At 49.5% G+C, this 13,245-nt stretch overlaps 1 protein-coding gene across 1 annotated transcript in view; it reads left to right on the top strand.

The window, feature by feature from the left end:
• Positions 1-7,021: 7,021 nt before the first annotated feature.
• CFAP77 (cilia and flagella associated protein 77) overlaps positions 7,022-13,245 on the top strand; it is a 58,916-nt gene continuing 52,692 nt past the window's right edge. The window contains exons 1-2 of the mRNA XM_056860163.1: positions 7,022-7,051; positions 10,858-10,957. Of these exons, the coding sequence (XP_056716141.1) occupies positions 7,022-7,051; positions 10,858-10,957 (130 nt within the window). The remainder of the gene's footprint in view (positions 7,052-10,857; positions 10,958-13,245) is intronic.

Here is a 13,245-nt window from a genome sequence, read left to right on the forward strand (position 1 = left end):
ACCAGTAAGACTACTCTGGAGTAAGTGTTTTCAGGAATTTCACTTTGTTACAATGGCAGATCTTTGGGTAATCTGATGGGCCCCCCAAGCTAAATTCAAACAATTTCCCCCTGACACTGTCAAATCCGGGTGATGATTATTCTCTGTAGTTCTGTAAGCTATCTGGATCTCAAAAATCTCCCATCTGATGTTTTTCTCCCATGATTTTGTTCTTTTAATCATTCTTGGTAATATGATGTCAGACGTCTCTAGGGTGGAATTGGGGGCAGGCAGAGAAAGATGTCGAGAAAAGGGCAGCTAGAATGATCAAGAGGTTTGAACACCTTTCCTCGTCACCATTGCAATTCCATGCAGGGTTCCCAAAGCGTTTGCAAGTGTGAAAGATTCATTTGGAACTCAGGATGGGGGAAAACTGGTAGGGTTACTAACCACAAGGTGGGAGCTGGAGCGCCCCAGAATTTCAACTGACCTCTGGACTACAGAGATCGCTTCCTCTGGAGGACAGGGCAGCTTTGGAGGCCACTGTAAGCACTACAGTTACAAAGCAGCATTTAAAGGGGCGGGGCCTTGATTTGAGCTTGGAGACTGCTGGTGCATAGATTCCCAACAGGAATGTGTGGGTCCACCAAGCAATGAACCTCAGGTAAAATTCCCATGCATAAATTATCATTGTTGCCGCGTAGGGTTGCCAGGTTGTGGAACCAATCCAGCAGCCTGTTCGGAGCAGCGGCTGCGTGCGACAACGTATGTACATCACTGCCGGGTTTAGTCCCAGAAGCGCCGCAATGGGGGGTTGAGTGGTAAAGGGCCCCTTCGTGATGCAGTCCTTCCGGGACTAAACCCGGCAGTGACATAAGCACATCATGCACGGCCAGCCAACCCACCCCAAAAAACCTCCCACTGGTGGAGAGGGGGGACCTGGCAACCTTATTGCCCCGTCCGAGCCGAGTGAACCGTATGGCATGGCCAGCCCTAGGATTGCAAACTCTAGGTTGGGAAATTCCTGGAGATTTTGGAGCCGGAGGTTGGAGAGGATGCGGCTTGGGGAGGGGTGGTATCTCAGTGGAATATAGTGCCAGAGTCCAGCCTACAAAGCAGCCATTTTTTCCAGGGGAACTGATCTCTGTTGACTGGAGATCCCCAGGCCCCACCTGGTGACTGGCAATCCTACCTGCCCAGGCCATTTGGCTATCCTTGCTCATCTAAAGCTGTGGCTTGGGAGGCCAACCTCTAGGTGGTGGCTGGAGATCTCCTGCCGTTACAACTGATCTCCGGCTGATAGAGATCAGTTCCCCTGGAGGAAATGGCCATTTTGGCAATTGGACTCTGTGGCACTGAACCAGACCCTTGATTAATCAAAGTCAGTATTGTCTACTCAAACCGGCAGCAGCTCTCCAGGGTCTCAGGCAGAGGTCTTTGACGTCACCTACTTCCCTAGTCCCTTTAACTGGAGATGCCGGGGATTGAACCTGGGACTTTCTGCATGCCAAGCAGAGGCTCTACCACTGAGCCACAGCCCCTCCCCAAAGCCACAGCCCCTCCTCAGGCTCCGCCTTCAAAATCTCCAGGTATTTTCCAACCTGGAGCTGGCAACCCTACTTTGAGGGGCAAATCCTGGCAATCAGCTGGAGGTGAGACAGAAAGGCCTTTCCAGGGTGCATCCCAGGATCAGAAGTCAGGCCGACGTTGCACAGGTTCTTCCCACGTCAACTGGCATGCAAGGCAGTGCACCACATGGCAATCCGGTATGCGCCTCCAAGGGTGTCCCCTCTTTAAGCACGCACATCTGACCAAACAATGGCCCCCTGCAAAGCCAGCACCTCTCCCTGCCTCGTCCGCCGCTGCCTGATGCGCAGCGTTACAGTTCCCACAGGAGCGCTCAGCAGCACACGTCCCGCGCACCCCTTGTGCTTTGTATCTTGCTCGCCTTCCCCGAGTGTAATCAAACATCAAGCTAAGTAGCAAATAAATCTCTCCATCTCGTAAGCCACGCAGCGAGATCATGTAAATGCAAATGAGAGGCTTGATTTCAAGCTGTCGCGGAGGTGGGGAGGCGGGGGGGTGGGAAGGAGGACGGGTCTTGCCGCTGCGCTCTCTCTGCTCGGCAAGTGCCCGTAAATCAGGTATAATAATAGTAATGGGAGGCTGATGAGGAGTTTTTACTGTGCAAGGGGGTGTAATGAAATGGGAGGGGGCGGGAACACATGCCCAAAGCAGAACAGTAGGCAAGAAAAACAGCAGGGCTCGGGGATGGTTTGGAAATGGCAGGGCCGTGCTTCCGACGGGCCATCTAGCAACAGAGGCAGGCGCAATACTTCAAGAGTGGGCTGAGCACACATGAACACATGAAGCTGCCTTATACTGAATCAGACCCTCGATCCATCCCAGTCAGTATTGTCTACTCAGACCGGCCACCAGCTCTCCAGGGTCTCATGCTGAGGTCTTTCACATCACCTACTTGCCTGGTCCCTTTAACTGGAGATGCCGGGGATTAAACCTGGGACCTTCTGCATGCCAAGCAGAGGCTCTACCACTGAGCCACAGCCTCTCCCCTGTAGTGCTTAGAAATCAGTCTGTGCTTCAGATAGGGTTGCCAACCTCCAGGCAGGGCCGGTGCTACCATTAGGCGAACTAGGCGGTCGCCTAGGGCACAGACCTCAGAGGGGTGCAGAACTGGCCTGAGCAGCACAGTTTTAAACCAATTAGTTTCTTGAAAAAAATGCAACTGACAATTCATATTTTTTATTTTAAGATAAGTACCACAACAGTACCGATGGAAGTCGGTTTCGGGTAGCGGGCTCAAGGTTGACTCAGCCTTCCATCCTTCTGAGGTCGGTCAAATGAGTACCCAGCTTGCTGGGGGTAAAGGGAAGATGACTCAGACCGGCAGCAGCTCTCCAGGGTCTCAGGGAGAGGTCTTTCACATCACCTACTTGCCTAGTCCCTTTAACTGGAGATGCCAGTGATTGAACCTGGGACCTTCTGCATGCCAAGCAGACGCTTTAACACTGAGCTGTGGCCCTTCCCCAGATTCTTCATAGTCAGTGCAAGCCAGAGGGTGCTTACTGAAGGGCAGATGTCAGATATACATTCCACCAAGCTGCAGACTAGGTCAGCTGCCGGTAGGGCCAGTCCCAGATTTTAGAGGGGACTTCAGCAGAGAGTGCCAAAGCCTAGAGGTCTAAAGGCCCTTCAATTGCTTTTAGTTTAACTTTGGTTGTTTTTATTTTTCATTTCTGGTTGAGATTTGTTAAAGTTAACAGTTGTTTAAAGTTTTTTTTGTTAAATGTTGGGGTCTTGTGGTTGATTGACTTGTCTTTTCTTTCTGAGGTGTTTTGGACGGTTTACGTTTTCGGCTTTCCCTATCCTTTGCTTGGTTTACTCCTAGGGTTGCCAGGTCCCTCTTCGCCACCGGCAGGAGGTTTTTGGGGCGGAGCCTGAAGAGGGCGGGGTTTGGGGAGGGGAGGGACTTCAATGCCATGGAGTCCAATTGCCAAAGCGTCCGTTTTCCCCAGGTGATCTGATCTCTATCGGCTGGAGATCAGTTGTAATAGCAGGAGATCTCCAGCTAGTTACCTGGAGGCTGGCAACCCTAACTGGTGCCCAGTCCAATTAATGGTTCTGGCACCGCGAGCTTCTGTTTGGGTTGCCTCCAGGAAGCTTGTATTGCAAATAAGATTTGAATAAGGAAATGGAATCGCTGTGTGCCCTCTTCATCCCCAGAACAATGTCAGCAGGCATCGATGTGCCCATGGGCACTAGGGTTGCCAGGTCCTCATTTGGAGGAGTGGGGAATCAAACCTGGTTCTCCAGATCAGAGTCCACCACTCCAAAGCCCTGCTCTTAACCACCACACCACGCTGGCCCAAATTCAAATCCCTTCTTGCCATAATATCCTCTGGGGGACCCTGAGCCAGTTTATCGTGTCCAGAGGTCCTTGGAAGAAGGGTGGGGTCAAAACTAGAGTTGCCAACCTCTGTGTACGAGCTGGCGATCTCCTGCTGTTACAACTGATCTCCAGCCGATATTGTTTCACCTGGAGAAAATGGTCGCCTTGGCCATTGGACTTTATGGCGTTGAAGTCCCTCACCAAACCCCGCCTTCCTCAGGCTCCACCCACAGACCTCAAATTGTTTCCCAAGCCAGAGCTGGCAAACCTAGGTCAAAACAGAATACATATTGACACCCAAGCCCTAAATGGGTTTCCTTCAAAACCCAGAGTGCTTGCCCAGAGTGCTTGAGGGGAGGGCCGTGGCCCAGTGACAGAGTATCTGCTCGGCATGCAGAAGGTCCCAGGTTCAATCCCCGCCATCTCCAGTTAAAGGGACTAGGCAAGTAACATGATTTGAAAGACCTCTGCCTGAGATCCTGGAGATCCGCTGCCGGTCTGAGTAGACAATACTGACTTTGATGGACCAAGGGTCTGATTCAATATAAGGCAGCTTCTTGGGTTCATGTGCCATCTCCACCCCAGCAAGAATAAGGCATGAGAATTTGCTCGAAATGTTGGAATCCCTGGTGACCTTTCTGCTTCTCTCGCCTCCTTCCCAGAAGGCTTCTTGGGTCTGACGTCTCTAAAGAGGAGCGGGGAGACGGCATAAACCATATTTAAGAGGCCCAGTTTTCCATGCTGAGCTCGTAAAGGGAAGGAAGCTTGCAGGAGGTACCCAGAGAAAATGATTAGGGCTGCCGGGAAGATAGCAAGGGATGGTTTTAATTAGAGTGGAGAGGTGGGAAATAAGACCGCGAAATGACATCTTAATGAGGTTTAATGAAGTTGTCTGCTGGTGGGGACAGCTGTCAGGGAAAAAAACCCAACAATCTGTGTTCTAGCCAAGGCGAGAGAACAACCTGAGAGTAGGCAACGCTGACAGGAGGCAGGGAGTAAAACAGGGCGCCATCTTGTATGAAACATGGGTGCCTCCCTCGGTTCGTCTGTCCATCGAATCAAGTGGCACGCCACACTTTTAAGTGTCAATTGCAGATCCTTGCTAGTCTGGAGAATATAATAGTGTGAAGATACATTTTTTTTAAAAAAAAAAATACAAAGTGTTTCACATAGGGGAGAACTGAACCCGGGGTTTCTTGAGCTATAGCTCAGACCCTTAAGTCACTCTCTCACAAGCAGAGATGTGGCCTGACTGACTGGTGACCGATGCCATCCCGTGATGCTCGGGTAGCATTTATTCTCTTCTGGCCATGTGGGAGTGACATGCGGTTTACCTCACAACTGCAGCTGATCTATGCTAAAATACATGTTACCTCTTGGCAGGATGATACCGCTGGCCAGGCTTTCCATGGATGACACAGTTCACCCCAGGGAAGTCTGGTCATCTTTATTTTTATTGCAATTTAGGGCCAGTTTGTATTAACTGCTAAAGATGCTCCAAGGAGCTGTCACACTGCCTCTATCCAATGGCTTTACAATCTCCCTTAGACAAACAACATGAGGGAAGAAAGTCTTGGTAACACCCAGGTTAGGCTACTGTAACAAACCTTGCATGGGGTTGCCATTGAAGACATCCTAGAAATTTTTAGTAGTACAAAATGCAGCAGCTTGGGGCTTTGACTGGGATTCACCATCATCATGATCCTATAATGCCAGAATTTTTCCGGACATAATTAAAGATTGAAGTCCCTCCCCTCTACAAACCTCACCCTCACACTCAACCCCCAAAATCTCCAGGTATTTCCCAACCCGGAGCTGGCAAACCTAAGGTGGAGGCTAGAGATCTCCTGGGATTGCAACTGATATCCAGGCAACAGACTCTATGGCATTATATCCCAAACCGTACCCTCCTCAGGCTCTACCCCCAAAATCTCCAGGTATTTCCCAACCTGGAGCTGGCAACCCTACATTATATTCTGGTGAACTCCCTCCCCAAACCACACCTTCCCCCAGGCTCTGATTCCCAATCTCCAGGAATTTCCCATACTGGAGTTGGCAGCCCTAAATGAGTGGATATCAGCCAGGGCAGACTGGGAAGGCTAAACAATCTGAGGAAATGGCCTCGCTCCCTCCCTGGCGACGGCCCCAAAGGAGGAAGGGCTGGCCAGTGGTGAGAATTACTGTGGGGGCAGCCTGGGCAAAACAAGGCACAAGAACTTTGCCTGGTATGGATAGGGTTGCCAGGTCCCTTTTTGCCACTGGTGGGAGGTTTTGGGGGTGGGGTTTGGGGAGGGGAGGGACTTCAACGCCATAGAGTCCAATTTAGGGTTGCCAACCTCCAGGTACTAGCTGGAGATCTCCTGCTATTACAACGGATCTCCAGCTGATAGAGATCAGTTCCCCTGGAGAAAATGGCCACTTCGGCTATTGTACTCTACAGCATTGAAGTCCCTCCCCTCCCCAAACCCCACCCTCCTTAGGCTCAGCCCCAAAAACCTCCCACCAGTGGCAAAAAGGGACCTGGCAACCCTAGACCAATTGCCAAAGGGGCCATTTTCTCCAGATGAACTGATCTCTATCGGCTAGAGATCAGTTGTAATAGCAGGAGATCTCCAGCTAGTACCTGGAGGTTGGCAACCCTAGGTTTGGAGCCCGCTCGGGCAGGACAGCCCTGGCATAAGCCCGCTGGGACTTTTCCTGTCAGCCCCGAGGGGCATCGTTTTATGCTATTCTAACATTCAATTTGATTTCTATGAAAGTCTATGTTGACTAAAATGAAATAAAAGCTAAAAACCAACCGCTGTGCCTGTCATTCCTTCCCCCCCCCCCATGCATTGAAGGCAGCCCTTGATGCCCCCACCCCACCCCAGCTACACAATAAGTGTTCGGGCCTGGCTAATCTCTGACTGCCTTCACCATGGAGATTCTGGTCAGGGCACGAAGGCGGGAGGAGAGGTCAATGAATCCCACAGAACTGACAAAGCCAGAGTACACACAGGCAAAGAAAGGGAGTTAATTTTAAAACTAAATAAAAACCCCGGCCATTGTGCGCGGCTCTTTCTTCTCTCGGGCAAGCCTTTTGCAGGCCTCCTCCCGGCCGGCCCGCCTCCCCGCCTCTGTGGTGGTTCCCTGATGGGCCTTTTCTTGACCCTTTCGGCCTCCGTGAGTGGGGGAAAAAATGGTCCATTAAAGGGGCATAGAGAATTTGCTGGGCTGTAAATGTTTGTAAGATCTCAACACATCTTGGACCAAAGCAGCTTTTTTCTTGGGCGGTAGGGCGGCCAGGGCCCCCCTCTCCTCCGGTGGGAGGTTTTTGGGGTGGAGCTGCGGCAGGGATCGCACACGTGGCTGTGTGTGACATGGTGACGTCACGTCCAGTTTGCACCTGGAAGCTCTGCATCTAGGGTTGCCAGCCTCCAGGTAGTAGCTGGGGATCTCCTGATATTACAACTGATCTCCAGGCTCCACCCCAGAAAACCTCCCGCTGGTAGCAAAGAGGGACCTGGCAACCCTAACTGCATCACGAAGGGCTGCCTTACCAGTGGTCAAGCGGCCCGTTGTGATGCGCCGCTTCTGAGTAAAAACCTAGGGTTGCCGGGTGCCTGGTGGTGGGGGAAAAAAAGACACCACTGTACTAATATCACGGAGATAAGGAATTCAGTACAGGAGCAACAATGTATGCAAAAGTGAAAACAGTATTTATGTATAATAGTAGTGATAATGTTACAATATACAACAAGGTGACTGCACAAAGAGGATAATAATACAAAATTAAGCGAAAACCGACAAGGTCAAGGTTCGAAATCACATCTGAGTATTATTGAGGAAAGTCAGTCTCCAGTTATGATGAATTCAGACAGGCGAAGAGGAGTTGGCAACGAGGAGACGATCGTTTCGAGCTCCAAAAGAGACTCTTCCTCAGTCCTTCATATCTTACCCCTAGTGGGAAGCTGCGTATTTTTCTACCCTACGTGGGAGATTCAATGTATCTGACATTTTGAGATTTTACCCTATATGTATGTGTGTTAAGTGCCGTCAAGTCGCTTCCGACTCATGGCGGCCCTATGAATGAAAGTCCTCCAAAATGTCCTATCTTTGACAGCCTTGCTCAGATCTTGCAAATTGAAGGCTGTGGCTTCCTTTATTGAGTCCGTCCATCTCTTGTTGGGTCTTCTTCTTTTCCTGCTGCCCTCAACTTTTCCTAGCATGACTGTCTTTTCCAGCGACTCTTGTCGTCTCATGACGTGACCAAAATACGACAGCCTCAGTTTAGTCATATAAACTTTAGTCAGATAGCCCAGTTTACCCTATATGGGAATATTTAAATATGACAAGATAGAAGAAGTCTTTGAAGGACTGAGGAAGAATCTCTTTTGGAGCTCGAAACGATCGTCTCCTCGTTGCCAACTCCTCTTCACCTGTCTGAATTCATCATAATTGGAGACTGACTTTCCTCAATAATACTCAGAGGTGCCTGGTGGTGGCGGGAAAAATCTGAGGGCGGACGGGCACAGCATGCTCACGTGTGCATACGCTTCATGGAAACCAGAGTTTCGGCCGGGATTGCTAGAGCGTCCGCGTCGCTTCCGGGTAGACCGGGAAGTGATGCAGGCGTGTTGCGCAGGGTGCACGCGCGCGCACCACGCACGTCCGCCGCGGCCCCGCAAAGCTCCCGCTGGTGGAGCTGCGGGGCGTGGGAAGCCTATAAAAACCGGACGTGACGTAATCGTGTCACATGCAGCCCCCGCTCCTGAGCCGGCCAATGGATTGGCAGGCAATTGCCCGCCTGTTAGGGCTGCCAGCTCTGGGCTGTGAAATAATTTTGGGGCGGAGCCTAAGGTGATCGGTTCACCTGGAGTTAAGAGGGAAATATTCTGTGCCTCGGGGCACGAAGAGTGTCCAAAATTGGGTCCCGGTTCCTTATCTGCATTTCTTACTTCCTTATTTGCGAATCCCACAACATATATGGAGGACAACTTAAAAGCCGTGCACTCCAATATAAGGCTTGGACCACCACATATCGAACACTCTCACATTTCAGGGGACTGTACCCTCCAAGCAGACTTATGTTGTTTCCTGGTCCAAAGCCTGGTTCTTGTGCCAACTGCTCCAAAGTGGTGCGCCCTCAGGAGAAATGCACATGTAGAAACTGGGGCAAAGCTGCACTCCAAAGCAGTCTTTGGACCACCATCTAGGGTTGCCAGGTCCCTCTTCGCCACTGGTGGGAGGTTTTTGGGGTGGAGCCTGAGGAGGGCGGGGTTTGGAGGGACTTCAATGCTATAGAGTCCAATTCCCAAAGCAGCCCTTTTCTCCAGGGGAACGGATCTCTATTGGCTGGAGATCAGTTGTAATAGCAGGAGATCTCCAGCTAGTACCTGGAGGTTGGCCGCCCTAACCATGAATCACACATCCCCAGACTCTAGAAACTGTCCCCTGCTAGAAGACTTGCACCGGTGCCCAGTCCAAACACTGGTTCTGGCACCACGAGCTTCTGTTTGGGTTGCCTCCAGGAAGCTTGTATTGCAAAGATTTGAATTAGGAAATAAAACAGCTGTGTGCCCTCTGCATCCCAAGAATTATGTCAGCAGGCACTAGGGTTGCCAGGTCCCTCTTTGCCACCAGCGGGAGATTTTTTGGGCGGGGCCTGAGGAGGGCGGGATTTGGAGGGGGGGAAGGACTTCAATGCCATAGAGTCCAATTGCCAAAGCAGCCATTTTTTCCATCATCATCATTACCTTTATTAGGCATTTACATCAGCATCATTTTCTCCAGGGGAACTGATCTCTATCGCCTAAAGACCAGCTGTAATAGTGAGAGATATCCAGCCAGCCACCACCTGGTGGTTGGCAACCCTAATGGGTACTACCCTGGCAAGTGACAAGGCAACAAGGAGTCTGTGCTCAGATCTCCTATATCTTATTTTTAAAAATTAAAAGCAACTGTGGAAGTTGGATCAAGACTGCAGCACTGGGGGAACGAGAGATTGAGTCTTTCCCTGGTGGCCTTAAATGACATCCTCTTCCCACAACACACACATTTCCCCCCATAGGATAAATAGCAGCTTTGGGTGGGATTTGAATCAGAAAAAGGCTACAGCCATGGTCCAGGGAGTGGACAGGGAGAAGCTTTTCTTCCTCTCTCATAATACTAGAATGCGGGGTCATCTGCTGAAGCTGGAGGGCAAGAGATTCAAAACAGATAAAAGGAAGTATTTCTTCACACAACACATTGTCAAATTGTGGAACTCCCTGCCCCAGGATGTGGTGATGGCTGCCAACTTGGAAGGCTTTAAGAGGGCAGTGGACATGTTCATGGAGGAGAGGGGTGTTCATGGCTTCTAGTCAAAATGGATAAAAGTCATGATGCATACCTATTCTCTCCAGGATCAGATGAGCATGCCCGTTATATTAGGTACCTTGGAACAGTTGTCTTGTGTGCAGTTGCCTTGTTTGTGGGCTTCCTAGAGGCACTGGTTGGCCACTGTGTGAAGAGACTGCTGGACTTGAAGGAGCATGGTCTGATCCAGCAGGGCCTTTCTTATGTTCTTACGTTCCATTTCAGAGGCTACTGCAGCTACTTCTAATTTAAAGACAGAATCTCACAGGAGATCTAATCATGGGTTTCTTTTTGCCTCTCCCAGCTAATACAAGCCTCCCCCCTTTTTCCCCCCTCCCGTCTCCTTAGGCATGCAGGGACTTCTTTGTGTGCGGCACCCACATATCTTTTAAGCACTTTTATAGACATTCTGTGATGACATGTTGCAGGGTTAAGGGCTGAATCGATCATTGCCAGAGCAGTACCCTGGCACCTTTTGCACAGGCACGCATGTAAATTAGCTTGAAATCATTTGTTCCACTCACAATAAATTGGGTCGCATTTTTTAAAATAAATGTCTATGTGTGACTAAAGATCTTGGAAGTGTCTGTGCTAACGTTTTCTCTTCCCCGCCACCTGTTTGCTCCTTCCAGCCGGAACTGGGGAAGCCTCGACGGAGCTGCTGCACTCTTCCGGGCTATGATTTCAATTATGGGTTATATCTGCACAGGACTGATGGAGGGGTACCTGAAGGTATGAGACTAAGAATGTGCAAAAAAAAACAACAACACCCTTTTCTGTCTGCTGACTTTTTTGTATTCCTTCGTGGTGAAACCACTTCGGGATGAAAGCAGATGTGCAGCCTTTGCACATCAGTGATTTTGGAATTCAAGGAGGTACATTATTGTTGTGTGTGTTTAATTGGCTTAATTGTGCATGTTACACAATCAGATTTAAGCGGTTTGGGATAGTTATTCTGAAGCTAGCTTTGCCAACTCTGGCTTGGGAAATTCCTGGAGATATAGGGATGTAGATTGAGGAGAGACGGGGTTTGGGGAGGGGAAGGACCTTAGCAGGGTATAATGACATAGAGTCCACCCTCCACAGCAGCCATTTTCTCCAGGGCAATGGATCTCTGTAGTATGGAGATCAATTGTAATTCAGAGAGATCTCCAGTCCCTACCTGGAGGCGGGGCGGGACCAGTCATTTTTATGCCCTAGGCAAGGCTAACTGCTTGTGCCCCCACCCATTGTTAACCAATTTTCAAAAACAGATGTCTTGTAGAAAAATAAAAGCACAACACTTTTTATAAGACATTATAATTATGTTCCATAGCACTGTTGTGGTGTAAAGGTCCCCTGTGCAAGCACCGGGTCATTCCTAACCCATGGGGTGATGTCACATCCCGACGTTTCCAAGGCAGACTTTGTTTGCGGGGTGGTTTGCCAGTGCCTTCCCCAGTCATCTTCCCTTTACCCCCAGCAAGCTGGGTACTCATTTGACCGACCTCGGAAGGATAGAAGGCTGAGTCAACCTTGAGCCGGCTACCCGAAACCGACTTCCATCGGTACTGTTGTGGTACTTATCTTAAAATAAAAAATATGAATTGTCAGTTGCATTTTTTTTCAAGAAACTAATTGGTTTAAAACAGTGCCGCTCAGGCCAGTTCTGCACCTCTCTGAGATCTGTTCCCTAGGCGACCGCCTAGTTCGCCTAATGGTAGCACCGGCCCTGCCTGGAGGTTGGCAACCCTATCTGAAGCACAGACTGATTTCTAAGCACGACAGGGGAAAGGCTGTGGCTCAGTGGTAGAGCCTCTGCTTGGCATGCCTAAGGTCCCAGGTTCAATCCCCGGCATCTCCAGTTAAAGGGACCATGCAAGTAGGTGATGTGAAAGACCTCAGCATGAGACCCTGGAGAGCTGGTGGCCGGTCTGAGTAGACAATACTGACTGATGGACCAAGGGTCTCATTCAGTATAAGGCAACTTCATGTGCTCATGATTTAAAGTACGTTATCAATCCTGAGCCCTCAGAATAGGGATATAAATATATATAATTCAATCTGTATCACTACTGCACAAACATTTGTGCAAAAAAATTGATGCTTATTAGGTGCCAACCTCCCGTACAAGTTCCACACTTTTTGCATACCTGCTGCCTGTTTTGTACACTTGCCTGCTTTAGCCAATGTGGTTTCATCTCTGGATCAGTAACTTTACAACATTTGGTGCATTTTGCAGCAATTTCCAGCCTACCCAACTGTATCTTTTGGGGGTGGGCTTGACAGGTGAGAGCAGCTTCCCCACTGAACTGTTCTGTATGGGAAGGGGGGGAAGAGTTTTCCAAGTGCCTGCTTGAGACTCGTGGAGAAATGATCTTTCCTCCCTCACCTGCCCCCTCAAGGTACAGACTATATGAGAGATGCCCGTGCCCAGAAACTTCACTCACCAAATCCTGTTGCATTTTTCCTTAGCTATTAAGGGCAGAATACAAAGTCACCTCTTGAAGCTCAGTTCATCCAAAGAGCAGTTAAACCAGAGGTTCCCAACCTTTTTTTGGCCATGCCCCACCGAAGCATCTCTAAAATCCTGATGCCCGCCCCTGTGACATTGTCACCAGCTGACCCCTCGTGTACATTCTGATTTTAATTTTTAAAATGTGTATGTCACTATATATATATATATATATATATATTGTATATGAGGCCCCTAGAACCTAAGAAATGCAAAAAATTCACTGTTAATAACTCATTCTTGAATTACCCCCCTTAAAAATCAAATTGCCCCCCTGTGGGGCATGTGCCCCAAGTTGGGAACCATTGAGTTAAACACTTCTCTTGGACTATACCACTTCAGATTGCAGGTGTAGTTGAATGCTTGCTCAAATTGTGGAACTCCCTACCCCAGGATGTGGGGATGGCTGCCAACTTGGAAGGCTTTAAGAGGGGAGTGGACATGTTCATGGAGGAGAGGGGTATTCATGGCTACTAGTCAAAATGGATAAAAGTTATGATGCATACCTATTCTCTCCAGGATCAGA

This window comes from Euleptes europaea, chromosome 14 (genome assembly GCF_029931775.1).
Source record: "Euleptes europaea isolate rEulEur1 chromosome 14, rEulEur1.hap1, whole genome shotgun sequence".
NCBI lineage: Eukaryota > Metazoa > Chordata > Lepidosauria > Squamata > Sphaerodactylidae > Euleptes > Euleptes europaea.